Raw genomic sequence first — 13336 nt, forward strand, 5'->3', positions numbered from 1 at the left:
TTTTTAAAAGGTATTTTGAAGAAAAAATTAAATTTTAATTATTAGGTATGATATACATTTTTATTGTTTAAAACAAATGATATTAATGTTTTAACTTTCTACGTAGCTAGATTTCATATGTTATTATAAAAAATGTGATAATCTAGCTGTAAATATAAAAATATGATAATAAATTGTTATCTGCTTTGACCATCAAGATAAAATACTGATGAACAGCGTTTTGTTAATGTTATTATTTAACCTTGTTTTCTAAGGTAGTTATTGAAAATCGAACAGCCTTTTTTATTTTAATTTATTATGCAAATAAAAAAAGAATTGATTGAACATTAAAAAAAAAAATGTTTTATGTTTTTATTTACTGTTAAGATTGGGATGAAATAAACTCCCTCATAAATAGTTCTCTTTCATTAAGAAATTAAAAACACTTTCCTGTCTTATTCAGAGTACAAAGTAAAACTATTCGAATAAAGATTCCAAAATGATCAGAATAGTTTTGGAAAGATTGGCAGTGTATAAAATGCATTGTTTTTTGACAGACTGGGTTACATTAATTTGTTCCTTTACAAGAATCTGTCTTAGTTTTAATAATAGCATAATATTTTTAATGCACCAAATTAAAGATGTTAACTGTAAAGTCAATTCATTTGGTGAACAGGAATTAAGGTGTCAGCTGTGAGACTAATGTCTTCTATATTTTGAATGGTTTGGTATGCCAGTGCCAATTTGTAAGAGTACCTATTAAGAAAAAGAGGGGCTTGCCTTTAGGTGAAGAATGCACCATTAAACCCGTTTAACCCCCCTTTTTCTTAATAAACCACGCATGGAGTGCATGCTCTCTTAAGAATGGGTTTGCCTATCACAGACAGTTTCATTTCAGTTTATTTTTTTAAATTTCAGATCGTATAATTTTATGGTTATAGAAGTTAATATACATATAACAAAACTATTAAAGCATGCAAAACTTGTTAAATAAATTGTCATAATTGAATAAAGAGTTAGTGAAATGTCAAACCTTGAAATTTATACTTCAATTACCATTTGACTCGCTGTCATATTGAATTATATACACACATATGATTAAATAAATAAATACAAAAATACTCAAATTTTATAACCAATGAATTAGAACAAATTACACGTATGAAATATCCTTGCTAGATGACACCATTAATCAGTATTAATTAAAGGCTAGAGACACTAATCTCTTTTAATTACTTAATTATGTTTAGTCAAAATTGTCCTTTTTCATTATTATCTGATAGAAAACTAAAGTTTTTGTTGTTTATTTAGCTATTTTCAACTCTTTTTCTGGATTTCATATCCATTATAAGATGTTTGCACTCTCATATGTCTATATTGACATTGTTGATTCTTCTAAACAAATTATAACTTGTTTTATTAAACTAAATATTTACATTTTTCAGCCAAGAAATTTTACTCCTTCATGATACTCTACTTCAGTGCATCTTCCCTTAAATATTCATTGTAGTAATTAAATACAATTTAATTCAACTATGAGTGCTTCATTGTTCTTTGAAATGTGTACTTTATTTACAATTTTGTAATTTTTGAAGTATTAAAATTTCTATCATACTTAGTATATGAAGTAGTAATTGAAAATATTTGATATAATCTCTATAGTAAATTAGTTCTACTTTCCATCAATAACTAAAAAGATAAAAGGGATTATAGAGCTGATTTATAACCAAGTAGATCATGGCATTATTAGACAATTTGGTTCTTTCAGATTTGAAATGAAATTACTTTTTTGGTTTAAAAAAAATACATATTAAAAATAATATTTTAAACATTGTATTATTTGTATTTTGAATTTTCTATAGAATTTTGTACTCAGTTATTGCCAGTTAGCATATTGATAAAACTAATTTCATTTGCTTATACAATTCTTATTAATTGTTGTTTGTTGATTATAAGTTCATTGGCCTTTTCACTTGAAAGTTGTTATTTAACGTAGATAATGAGCTTATAGATAATAGTAAAAATTTATAAGCAGATTAAAATTAATAGTGTATTTTTTATGTTACGCTTTTTATTATGCAATAAAAGAACAAGTGAAAATGAAAAATAACTATGTTTAAAGTAATAATAAAGCAAAAATATTTTTTGCTTTATAGTAAAAGTTCTACACATCGATTAGTGTCTTCATGTTATAACAATTATTATTATTTTTTTTTAATATGTATTTTTTATCTCATTTATTTATTTACTTTTATCCTCTGAAAACTTAGTATAAACTAAGTCAGTCTCATGCTAATTACACGAGATCTTGTTTATGTTCCATATTGCTTCTTTTTGACTATTTTTTCCAAAAATATCATTTTAGAGATCCTTATTGCTTCCCTAGAGCCATATTTGAACAAGGATTATATTTTAGTTAATATTACATACATGTAAATATAAAAAATTACTTATTACTTTATTCCAGAATTGTGTAAAAATTATATAATGATGTCAAAAAAACCAACATGCTTCTCCACAATATATCTATCACCCACAAATACACAAACATATGTACCTACTTGTTAGCTATTGCTTTAGAACAAACTAGTAAAACATAGCACAAGTTAATGGCTACCCGCACATATTTATAGATATCTTGCTGAACAAAATACAAATAAGATTAAATACATACCTGATAACAAGAGATAAATACTACAGTTATTTAGAATTGGTCAGTATTTTCAGGCACTCTTGTCTATTTTCAAAACTAAATAAAATACACAAGATCAGATAACGAACTAACATAACATGCACTGATAAACACAATGATCTTGGTGTACAGTTTAACTGTAGCGTTTGAATTAAAGATTACATTACACAGGTTGGTTACACAATCAATCTCAGTTACAAAGAAGTCATACAGGCACTGCACACAATGTCAGAATCAATTTTTGCAAATCGCTTTATACAAATAGCTAACATACAAAGAAATTAACCACAGCACGTAAATTTTACAGTTAACACATAAAAACCAAGAACCCAATCTTTTAAACAATGTGGAATGTACATACACATTGAATTTGACAAAACAACATTTAAAAGAACAAGAAAACTGAAATCATACATATGACATATGTTTATATTCAACTGTATCCTTCCTAACCATTTAAAAGAAGGTGGTTAAGTTTCTTTCTAATAATCTATCTAAAAGTTTTTATTTAATAACTAAAAGAGCCATCTTTTTTATGGCTGTTTTAGATTTTCTAAATTAAATAATGGTTTTTAATATTTTTTTCTTTTAACCTTTGAACTCGCTTCAGTGTGAATCGTTAACTTATAATGATCTGGAGTTGGAGGTTTTGTGAGAAATAATTCATTTATACAAAAGTAATTATTATTGTTGGAGCTTGTTAATTTAGACAGTTTAATCATTTGTGTATTAGATAACTTTATGATTAATTACAGATGTATTTTTATTACGTATTAATTTTTTTTTATAATAAAAATGACAAATGATTTGCAGGAAGTTCTTATTGCACTTTTATTTGTGATTAAAGAGATTAAAATTATTGATAATTTTAATGAAAGAAAATTATTTACTTCTTATCACTTCCATCATATGGACTAAACTGATAGTGCATAAATATACACACATACATTATGTATAGATATGCTTCATGTATGTATAAAAATATAAGTACTAGTGATTGCAGTTTAGTAAAAAAAATTATTAAATACTGGTTCTGTCGGTGAAAATTATTAGGTTAAAGGAAGTATCAGTATATATGTGAAAGGAAGCTGTTTATCTTTTTTTTCTGATTTATATTCAAATAAGTCCATGAATGATATTGTAATATGAGGTGTGCTTATGAATGTATCATTTATATGTATTGTTTTGTCCTTGTATATTTTTTGCTATTCTGTTGGTTAATTGTTTAACATCTTATTTTACTTTTTTTTAATAAGAATGATCATAAAAAAAATGTTAAAAGTATAATGAAAATTAATGTTTTTGATCCAAGCATCTTATATCATGAAACATCTGTTTTTACTGAAATTAATTGTATATATTTATTGTATTTATTTTTACTGCAATTAAATGTTTTTATATTGTTATTCTTATTTATATAATTCTAATATATATATTTTTTGTATTCTCTTTCATGCCTCTAGAAAGTTTACTTTCATGGATTAAGGTAAAATTTTATTCTTCAAATCTTCTCTTGTTGATTATCAAATTATACCTACCCTATTTTAAAATAATCCATGATTTAGATTTTTGATTTTAGTAGTAGTAGGCCTAATAAATAGAAGCACTCAAGCCAGTAATTTGGCTTTTTTTTTGTTCAGTTGTTAATTAAAATCAATCTTCACATTTCTGAACCTCATTAAAGAAAAATCTCTCCTCTTGGCTAGATTAATTTCCAGCTGACTCAGTTTTCATAGTATTTGTCTGGGGTAAAGGAGATAAAGAATGTGAAAAGGGGACTTGTAAAATGAGTGTCTTTGATCAGGATTCATCTGGAAAGTTTACTGTCTTGAGTGGGACTGAAATATTGGCATTTGAATATACCTTAAAATACAATCCTTTCCTCAGAAGTAAAGTTGAAAAATTACTTTTATTTTGACCTTTCTTGATTTCCTTACTAAAATACAATTATTTATTATGGAGTGATTTTAAACTGGTAAAATGTTTTCACAGATTTACCATTGTGTTTAAATATATTTACTTAAAATGTTAAGCAGTTAAAAGAGCCTCAATACTTAGAATATAAAACTCCTTTTTTATCATTTTTTCTGTTCGTGTGATAAGAATTAAAAACAGTATTATTTAAAAGGGTAGATTTTCCCTCATTTTGACAAAAATAATTTTAAAACTATTTCAGCTCAATACAGTTCAGTCAACAATTTAAAAAAATTATAGAAGTACTATTTTTTTCACTAGAAATTTTTTCATGAGATTTTCTTTAAGAAATTTAAAGAATTGTGTTGTTTCCAATGAAATTACTTTTTTACAACCAAAAACAGAAATCTTTATTAAAAAACAAAAATGTATGAGTAAAATTTTTTTCGCCACTCTCTAGATATATTCCTCAAATATTTAATAGCATTTATGTATATGTACAAATCACTGCACCAATTATTTGTGAAATGGATAATGAATTTGTAATATGAAAAATATAATAATGATAGATACAAGTTTTTTAATTATCCCAAGCAGTCAGATTTACGATCATCCCACTTTCTCCTGTCGTATAACAGGGAAAGTAAAACTATTCATAATGCAGTGATTATTAAGGAGACTTAACTTACTACAACAGAAATCCATTAAACCAGACTTAATGCATCTGGACTTTCAGTTAGTTATTTTACTTTTTTTTTTATTTTTTATTAACAGACACTAACCATCCATCTGACTTTTTGTATGCATAAAAACAGAATTACTATTGCTTTAGGAAACAGAATTCTTGGACAGTCCCATTCATTGTACCCAATGAGAGGCTGTGCCATCAGCCTCTAAAGGTACTAGCTTGGTACAATGAGTAGTGTAGGTGGTGCCTGACCCAACCCCCTTGCCAACTTTCCAGTGGAGAATAATGAAGAGGCAGGTAGAGGAATAACTCACAGAAGGACTGATTGGGGTAGTCTTTCTTGATTGGGCGGCTCTAGTTGGGGTATGTTTTCAGTTAATCTGTGTTGGAACTGGCCAGTTATAAGACATTTTTAACTCTAGATTCAAGGAAAAAAATATTTAATGGCCTTAATATGCCAATGTTTTGAAGTATATCAATAAACCAGAAGTAGTAATTATACTTGTGGCTTAGTGTAAATTTTTTGTTTCAGTTCATAGCTTTGTACTAATAATAGGTACTACCAAGGATATGTATCCACAGCAATGATTAGTTAAGGTGGCCCATGGAAATTTGTTTATTAAAGTGGCACCTGAAGTTGATATTTCACTTATCTTTTTATTTTCATAAGGTGTTCTAGGAAATATTTACTGTAAAATATAGTACTGTCAAATATAAATATTTAACTTTTGAATATTTCTTTTTATATTTCTAGAAAAATGTTTAGTTTACAAATAGTGATTAGTGAAGTTTATCAGCTGTGCAACATGTGACTGTCTTTCTCTTGTTTAACACAGTCCCTATTACCTTTTAAAGTTGTTAAACCTGGTGTCATAACTTTTAATTGCATAATATTATAATTAAAATCATGGGCAACTAAACCGTCTCAACAATAACATTTTTCAACTAAATATTAGTTATCTCCTGCTGTTATGCTACAGGAAATTCTCCCTTTTTTCCTCTAGTCTGTACTCTTTGTGTGTATAGATTTTCATTACTAATACAATTTGTAAAGTTTAGTTTTAATATTTTGTACATTTAAAAATTTTTTTATGTTATTGTATCTTAATTCTTAATCCATACATTTTCTGGAGTATTATTTTAATAGATAATTACCATTACTTGTGATGGAACTTCATGGCAGATTATTAGCATTTCAACCATAAATCTGGAAGGTTTTAGATTCAGATTATTGTTTGCTTGCTCAGCATTGTTTACTTACTGCATCATATTTTCATACCCCATTTTGGTGTATATATATATATTTTTTGTTATTTTTAAAAATTTATAATTAATTTTTTTCTCATTTCAGCAAATATTGCAATATGCAGATCATATTTATCAGCTGCTACAAAAGTAGAAGAAAGGACAGGTGCAGTGTCTATGGTCTCTCTTGCCCAAGTTCTAGGTTTCATTATTGGACCTGGTATTAATTTTTTTTATTATTTTGTATTTATATATATTCTTTAGATTCATAATTATTATAATTTTGAAAGTAATAAAAAAATGTATATTTTGTCATGTCAATGTAGTTTTATTATAGAAAAAAATTCCATACATTACTTTAAAATATTTGCTTCTACCCAAATTTATGTTAAAACATAGAAAATATACTTTCCAATTGGGATAAATCCAGATTTAGATTATAATAGCATCAGTAAATGGATTTAGTAGTTTTGCAGGAGTTACTTTCCTCCAAATCTGTTAAGGATATTAGGATCATTATTCATTGGCTTTGATTCCAATTTGTAAAAGTTGTATATCAAAACTTTGTAGAGTGTGTCTGTCCCTAAACAGTGGTGATTTTAGTCTCTGCAATACTTGGGGAAAAGACTCACACTAAAAGACTCATATGTGCGAGTTGTTTCCCCACATAATTATGCTAGCAACCATGCAACATAATTATTATGCAGCTTAATGATAGTTTTTAGAAAAGAGGGGATTAATAAGATGAAATGAATTTAATATTCTGTGCTTTTACAAACATTTATTACTTATTTGTATACAGCATTGAATCTGTTAAGTGTTAATGTTTTTTGATCTTAAGGTATTTCATTTTGTGTATTGTGACACACTTACAGCTTAATGGGTTTTGCAGTTTTTAAGAAATTTTATAGGCAGAAATATATGTGACAATTTTTCATAAAGCTTTCTGTTTCAAAATGGCTGGCAATATAAATGTTTGAAATAACACAGATTGTGAACTGTTTCTTCCAGAGACATTGCTTGGTAGATGCTCTTTGCGTATATTATTTTAAACGTTAAATTTGTTATACATGTATTGTAAATACTATAGTCTAAAAAAAAGTGAAAAAAAAATGCATAAACTTCTATGACTATCATCAGTCAAGCACCATTCCTGGAGTTTATGATATTTCAATTAGATTCATTTTGAACTAAGTGAAACCTTCCAGAATCAATTATGATTCACAATTTAATTTTTACTTAATTTTATTTTTCACTTTATTAATTCACTTTTGTTGTAGACCTCAATTCATTAAATTCAATACAACAGGAAAACTGCTACCAGCTTAGGGACACTAGCTCGCAATTATAGTCCAAATTTGACTAGCTAGAAAAAAATTTTATTGAGGGGATTAAATCTAGCAGAACAATCTGAAAAAATTGTTAAAATAACAAACTTATTTTTTCAGACTAAAGAATATTTGTATTTTTGAATTAGGGTTTTGAACTCTTTTTTTTTTGTAATTAATTGTACCACTGGAGACCAGACCCAATTTTTAAGTTTAACTCAGTCCCCACCTTGCAAGAGCTCTACAACAAACAGCCACCCCAAATAATTTTCAGTCACACAATGGCAAATAGTCTGAACAATGTTATGTTCACTTTTCCCTTTCATGGAATAATGAAGAATGAGAAGCAGAAAATTTAATCAAAGACCACATGCTTAAGTCGATTCCAACAGTTTATATAGAGGAGCCCCTAAGGTCCACAAGCAAACATGCAGTAGGACGAACAGGGATTAGAGAACTTCTGCTCACCCTCGTCTGCCTCCCTATGACAAACAATGGTTTCCACCATGGCAGCTAGTTTTCCACGCAGCCTCCAACTCGAGCATCTTGGTGATCACGCTTTCAGCCCCCAACTCCCCGACTACTGGGCGCCGCACATCATACCAGTGCCCACACCAGAACACCATGTGTTCCAGGGAGTCGACGACTGCACAATACCTAAATAGGGGGAAGCTGTTTTCCCAATCCAATGCAGGTAAGTGCCAAAGCAACCATGGCCACGCAGAAACTGAGTGAGTTGATACGACAGGTTTATGGACTTTCTCCCTATCCAGGCCTTGATTCTGGGATGAGGGATATTATACATCCACATGTCTGCGACGCCTGCCACCTCTCTTGCCACTGTCCGATAAGTCAATCGCGAGTGACACTTGGTAAAGCACCCCGTTGTCTCATCGCTTCCTTTTCCACCATGAGAATCAGGGGCGGCACCCCGGCAATGACAAACACGGTCTCGCTGGTAACCATCCTATAGGCACGTGTAATCCGCAAAGCCAGCACCCGCTGCAAGCTGTCCAGGAGCTCCCTGTCCCGCCTAGTACTTAGAGCCCTAGCCCAAACCGGTACCCCGTACAGGCAGACCGACCATACCACCGAAGCAAGAAGTCTTCTTCCGGGGGATGTGCCACCCCGATTCCGCATTAGCTTGCCTAGGGCATCAGCCGTTCTCCTAGTCTTGCTTACAGCTTCTCGGAAATGCTCCTGGAATGACCTTCGATGGTCCAGCCACACTCCAAGGTATTTTACCTTAAGTGAGGCCAGAACTTTGGTCGCACCGGCATGTAAGGCTATGGGGTCAGGTTTCCCAGCCGTGACCACCGCCTCCGTCTTCCGCTCCACGAGCTTCAGTCCCCTCGTAGCGAGCCAGTCGTTCAACAAACGGATCGCCGTAGTGCCCTTCTCCGCGACTTCCGGGTCTGTTTTGCCGACAACAACAGTGCCAGATCATCAACAAAACAGACTGCAATGACCCCTTCCCAGTACTCGATCCTCAGTACACCATCATAAGCAATTTTCTAGAGCAAAGGACCGAGTACCGACCCCCGCGGGACTCCACACACTACCTCATGTGTAACTGACAGCCATTCCGCGCTGGCGACCACAAACCTGTCGCTCAGGTACTGGCCGACCAACCGCCTTAGGTATGCGCTCACGCCATGCACGGGTTGACACGCTTACCTGCTGCAACCACTTCATCCTGATTGAATAGAGGAACTACTCCATCCAGAGCAATTTCTCTCCAAGGCATCCATTCCACCTTGGGGAATATTTTGATTATCGCGTCCACTAGGCGCTTCTTAGGCAGAACGGGGAGGGAACGACCAAACTTCTTTATTACTATCTTGTAACCGTTCTCCCACACGTCCGCATCGACCTCATTGAACAGATCAGTCGACTTCTTCTCCTTAGCGCGACTGATACCCGCTCTGTAAGCACGCCTAGCTTCGTCGAGCATCTCCCTAGCGTGAAGGATGCCCATCCTATCGTTGCCCCTAATTAGCTTCTGCAGCCTTCGCCTTGCTCTGATGCACTCTCTTCGAAGCTCCCGTACTTCTTCGCACAACGGAGGTCACTTCATCAGGCATTAACGCATGCCTTAGCCTGTCAGCGATAGAACGGCGGAGAAACCCCATCGCACGCTTGCCCACTTTCCGTATCCCGGGAGTGCAGCTAGCCACACTCCCAACAGCTTTGTAGACGAATGAGACAACCATATGGTCGCTAAGGGTCTCCTCGTCCAACACACACCAATCGCTGACCCTTTGGCAAGTCCGCTCACTTGCGAAAGTGACATCGATGAATAACGCCGACCCACCTCTCTCAAATGTAGAACATAAACCATCACCCAGAGAGGAAAGTCCACGGCCGCTTGCAGCCTCCTCAAGGATCTGGCCCCTTCGATCGGTGACCACTCCGCCCCATGACACGCACTTGACGTTGAAGTCACCGGCGATTATCACGTAGGCCATCTCCCTGCCTCAGCCACAACTTCATCGATGAATCTTTTGTATTTCTCCAAAACCCGAATTGGAGAAATGTAGTCAACTATCAATGTGACCTCCCTGAGCTTTACAGCGACAAAGCCCCTCTTAAGAACTACACTGATAATTGGAAGGTCTTAGGACACTTCCACAAACGCAACGTCTACATCCGTGTCCCTAATTCAACCTTTCTCCTCAGCCAGCTTCTTTGGCTTACTTAGCAGGATGAAGGTCGCTTGGCTTCTCACCCCCAGCTCCCATGCAGCATTATGGGCCAACCTACTCCTATTTGCATTAAATTGGTGTAATCTGGCCATTTCTCTTTTTGCAGCCACCTAGTTTATGCCCCTTATCTCTGCACTTGAGACATTTCACAGCCTCCTTGCATTCATGGCTAATATGCTCCTCTTTGCTGCAGTTATAACACTGCCTCCGGGGATCTACCCCTTTACATTTAGAGGCAAGGTGACCACTTTCACCACACCAGAAGCACCGCTCCTCAGATGATCATTTTGAGACCCTACAGAGTATCCACTCTATCTTTACAGCCTTTCTCCAACAACATGTTGCCGATCATTTTTCCTAAAAGCACGGAGGCCATCTTAGTGCTCCCAAACGATCTCCACAAAGAGGAGACCTTGACCGCCCCACTCTCGACACCTGCAGCAGTGGCAATACCAGCTCTCACCTCCTCTTCTGTAGCAAGCTCATCGAGATCCTTCACCAGGAAGGCTATGTGGTGCACCCTCGTTCCACCTTCCACCACCTTCATGTTGGGAATTTTCTTTGTTTTGACCTCCCTTAGATTGGTGGCTGCTGTCTTCTCCCCTTTAACCTTAATATGTAGCTGTTCATTTATGCCTTTTCTAACAGAGAGCACCTCTCCTGCCTTCTCGTTAGCGATACTGCTCTTTACATCACGCAGCAGATCCACGTAAGTCTGCCCCTCAGCACGAACCACTAATGTTTGAGTCTCTGTAGTAGTTGCTTGCTCCTTTTTTGCAGAATTCATCACATCCCTAGCACCAACATCGAATGTTCTAAGGGAGTACTTACATTCCATTCATCTTGAGGGTGTTGAATCCTAGAAATTTCTATGATTACTTGATTTTTTAAAATCTTGTTGTCCTTTGTACAAATGAAGTTTCATTTTAATAGTTTTAATTTAATAGTTAAAACTTTAGTTAATAAAACATAATTTTTACTAAGATAATTGTTTCTGAGATATGACTAATATCTGAGATGTGTAAGACATTATCTATTTTTAATCATTAAAAATACAATTTCTGGGTTATTAATTACCATCATTTTAGGATTTAAAAATATAACATTTACATATTTATTTATTTAGATTATTAATTTAAAAAGATACTTTAAGTTTTATTAAACTACCTTAATCCATTTTTGTAATGTGAATATGTATAAAAATATTAAATAACCTATTTTTTACATCTTTTATTCAGAAGCATGAGTAGCATAAATTTGTGCTCTGTTATTAATTAACATAATACTGAACAATTTCTTTCTATCAAATTGAAAAGTTTAAAAAGTAATTATGAAAGAAGTTCCATAATTTATATTTTAGTAGTGTTGAATATATCTACTGGATTTGAAATTTACTTTTTTTCTTAATTATGTTAAAAAAGATATTAAAAATAAATACATGCTGTTGTATAAATACTGAACAGTTAGAAACACCAAAACAATGAGTTCTACTTTGGGGAAATCTTCTTAATTCATCTGATTTACATTTCAATTTCATACTTATTGTTCACCAATAAACAAGTAATAAGAGTTTTTTTTTAAATTTTAATGGTTTAGAATATGCATTTTAGCTTATTTTAGTTTTTAAAATTTTTTATAGCGTTTACTGAAACTTGATTTATTCTTGTTTCTTTGGAGCTCTTAAGTAATTTCTGTTTAAGTAGAAATTATGCTTTCGTAATGGCTATAAATAATCTACAAGGTAAATTAATGTATAGAGGTTAACATTAAAAAAATAGGTATGTTACGTTTCTTTAATTGCTCTTTTGTGTTAGTGGATTTCAGTTCCTTTCCTTATTTTGTTTACAAAGTCTTGTTTGAGTTTAACATAAGTACTACACCCTTACAGCCCTACACCGGTATGTAGGGGGTGGTGTGACGACTGTAACTGTATGGTGGGTGTCTTCCCTTATGGGGTCAGAATGTACGGTGATATATACTTTTCACTTTATTTTTATTTACATAGATAAATAATATTATTTCTTTTTTTTTTCAGCTTTCCAAGCATCTGTGACTCCACTTGGCGACAAAGGTATAATATTATTTGGATTTTTACCATTAAATATGTATTCAGCAGCTGGATGGATAAATGTTATTTTAGGAATATTTAATACATTTTTACTTATGCCATATATATTTGTTGAGAGGCCAATTGCAGCTAAAGAAGCTATGTTGCTTAGTGGAGCACAGTCAGGTTGGTTTTTAAACATATTTAAAATTAATAGCTTGTTAAAAATTGTTACTGTAGTTAAAACATAGAAATTAAATAATTATAAAGTGTAGATTGTTGAGATTGAACCTCTTCTCAACAGAAAACATTATAAAATAGAAGGCTTATTAGGTCTTAAATAATTTCTGTTAAATATTTGTGCAAGATGGAACTCTTGCAAAGTGAAAATTGAAAAAAAAATTGATTTTATCTCTTTCAGTTCATGTTAATTAAACTCCCTAAGGTGACAAGAATAAAAAAGATACATTTTCTTGTATTGGTTGGTTGAGTAAAATTCCATTCAAGGTTGCAATAAGTTTAATTTTAACAAAGTATTTGGAAACAAAGGATATTAGCAGTGGTGTCTTAATGACTAGAAAAAGAAAATTGAGAAATACAAGAGTTGTTCAATAATTAAAGAGACAGTGGAAAAACTATTTAATAGAATAGATTGAAAGTAAAAACATTCAGGCCGGAATTCCCGACATAGAAAATATTAGTTGTTAGAAAAGAATTTCCATTATAATCTCTTTTATT

At 32.5% G+C, this 13336-nt stretch overlaps 1 protein-coding gene across 2 annotated transcripts in view; it reads left to right on the forward strand.

Annotated features, from left to right (window-relative positions):
• The window catches only part of Cln7 (CLN7/MFS domain-containing 8), a 129586-nt gene that overhangs the window by 90365 nt on the left and 25885 nt on the right, over positions 1-13336 (forward strand). For both annotated transcript variants that reach the window (XM_075370195.1, XM_075370193.1), the window contains exons 4-5: positions 6625-6738; positions 12587-12784. In XM_075370195.1, coding sequence (XP_075226310.1) covers positions 6625-6738; positions 12587-12784 — 312 coding nt within the window. The remainder of the gene's footprint in view (positions 1-6624; positions 6739-12586; positions 12785-13336) is intronic.

Source organism: Lycorma delicatula, chromosome 7 (genome assembly GCF_047948215.1).
Source record: "Lycorma delicatula isolate Av1 chromosome 7, ASM4794821v1, whole genome shotgun sequence".
In the NCBI taxonomy this organism is placed as follows: domain Eukaryota; kingdom Metazoa; phylum Arthropoda; class Insecta; order Hemiptera; family Fulgoridae; genus Lycorma; species Lycorma delicatula.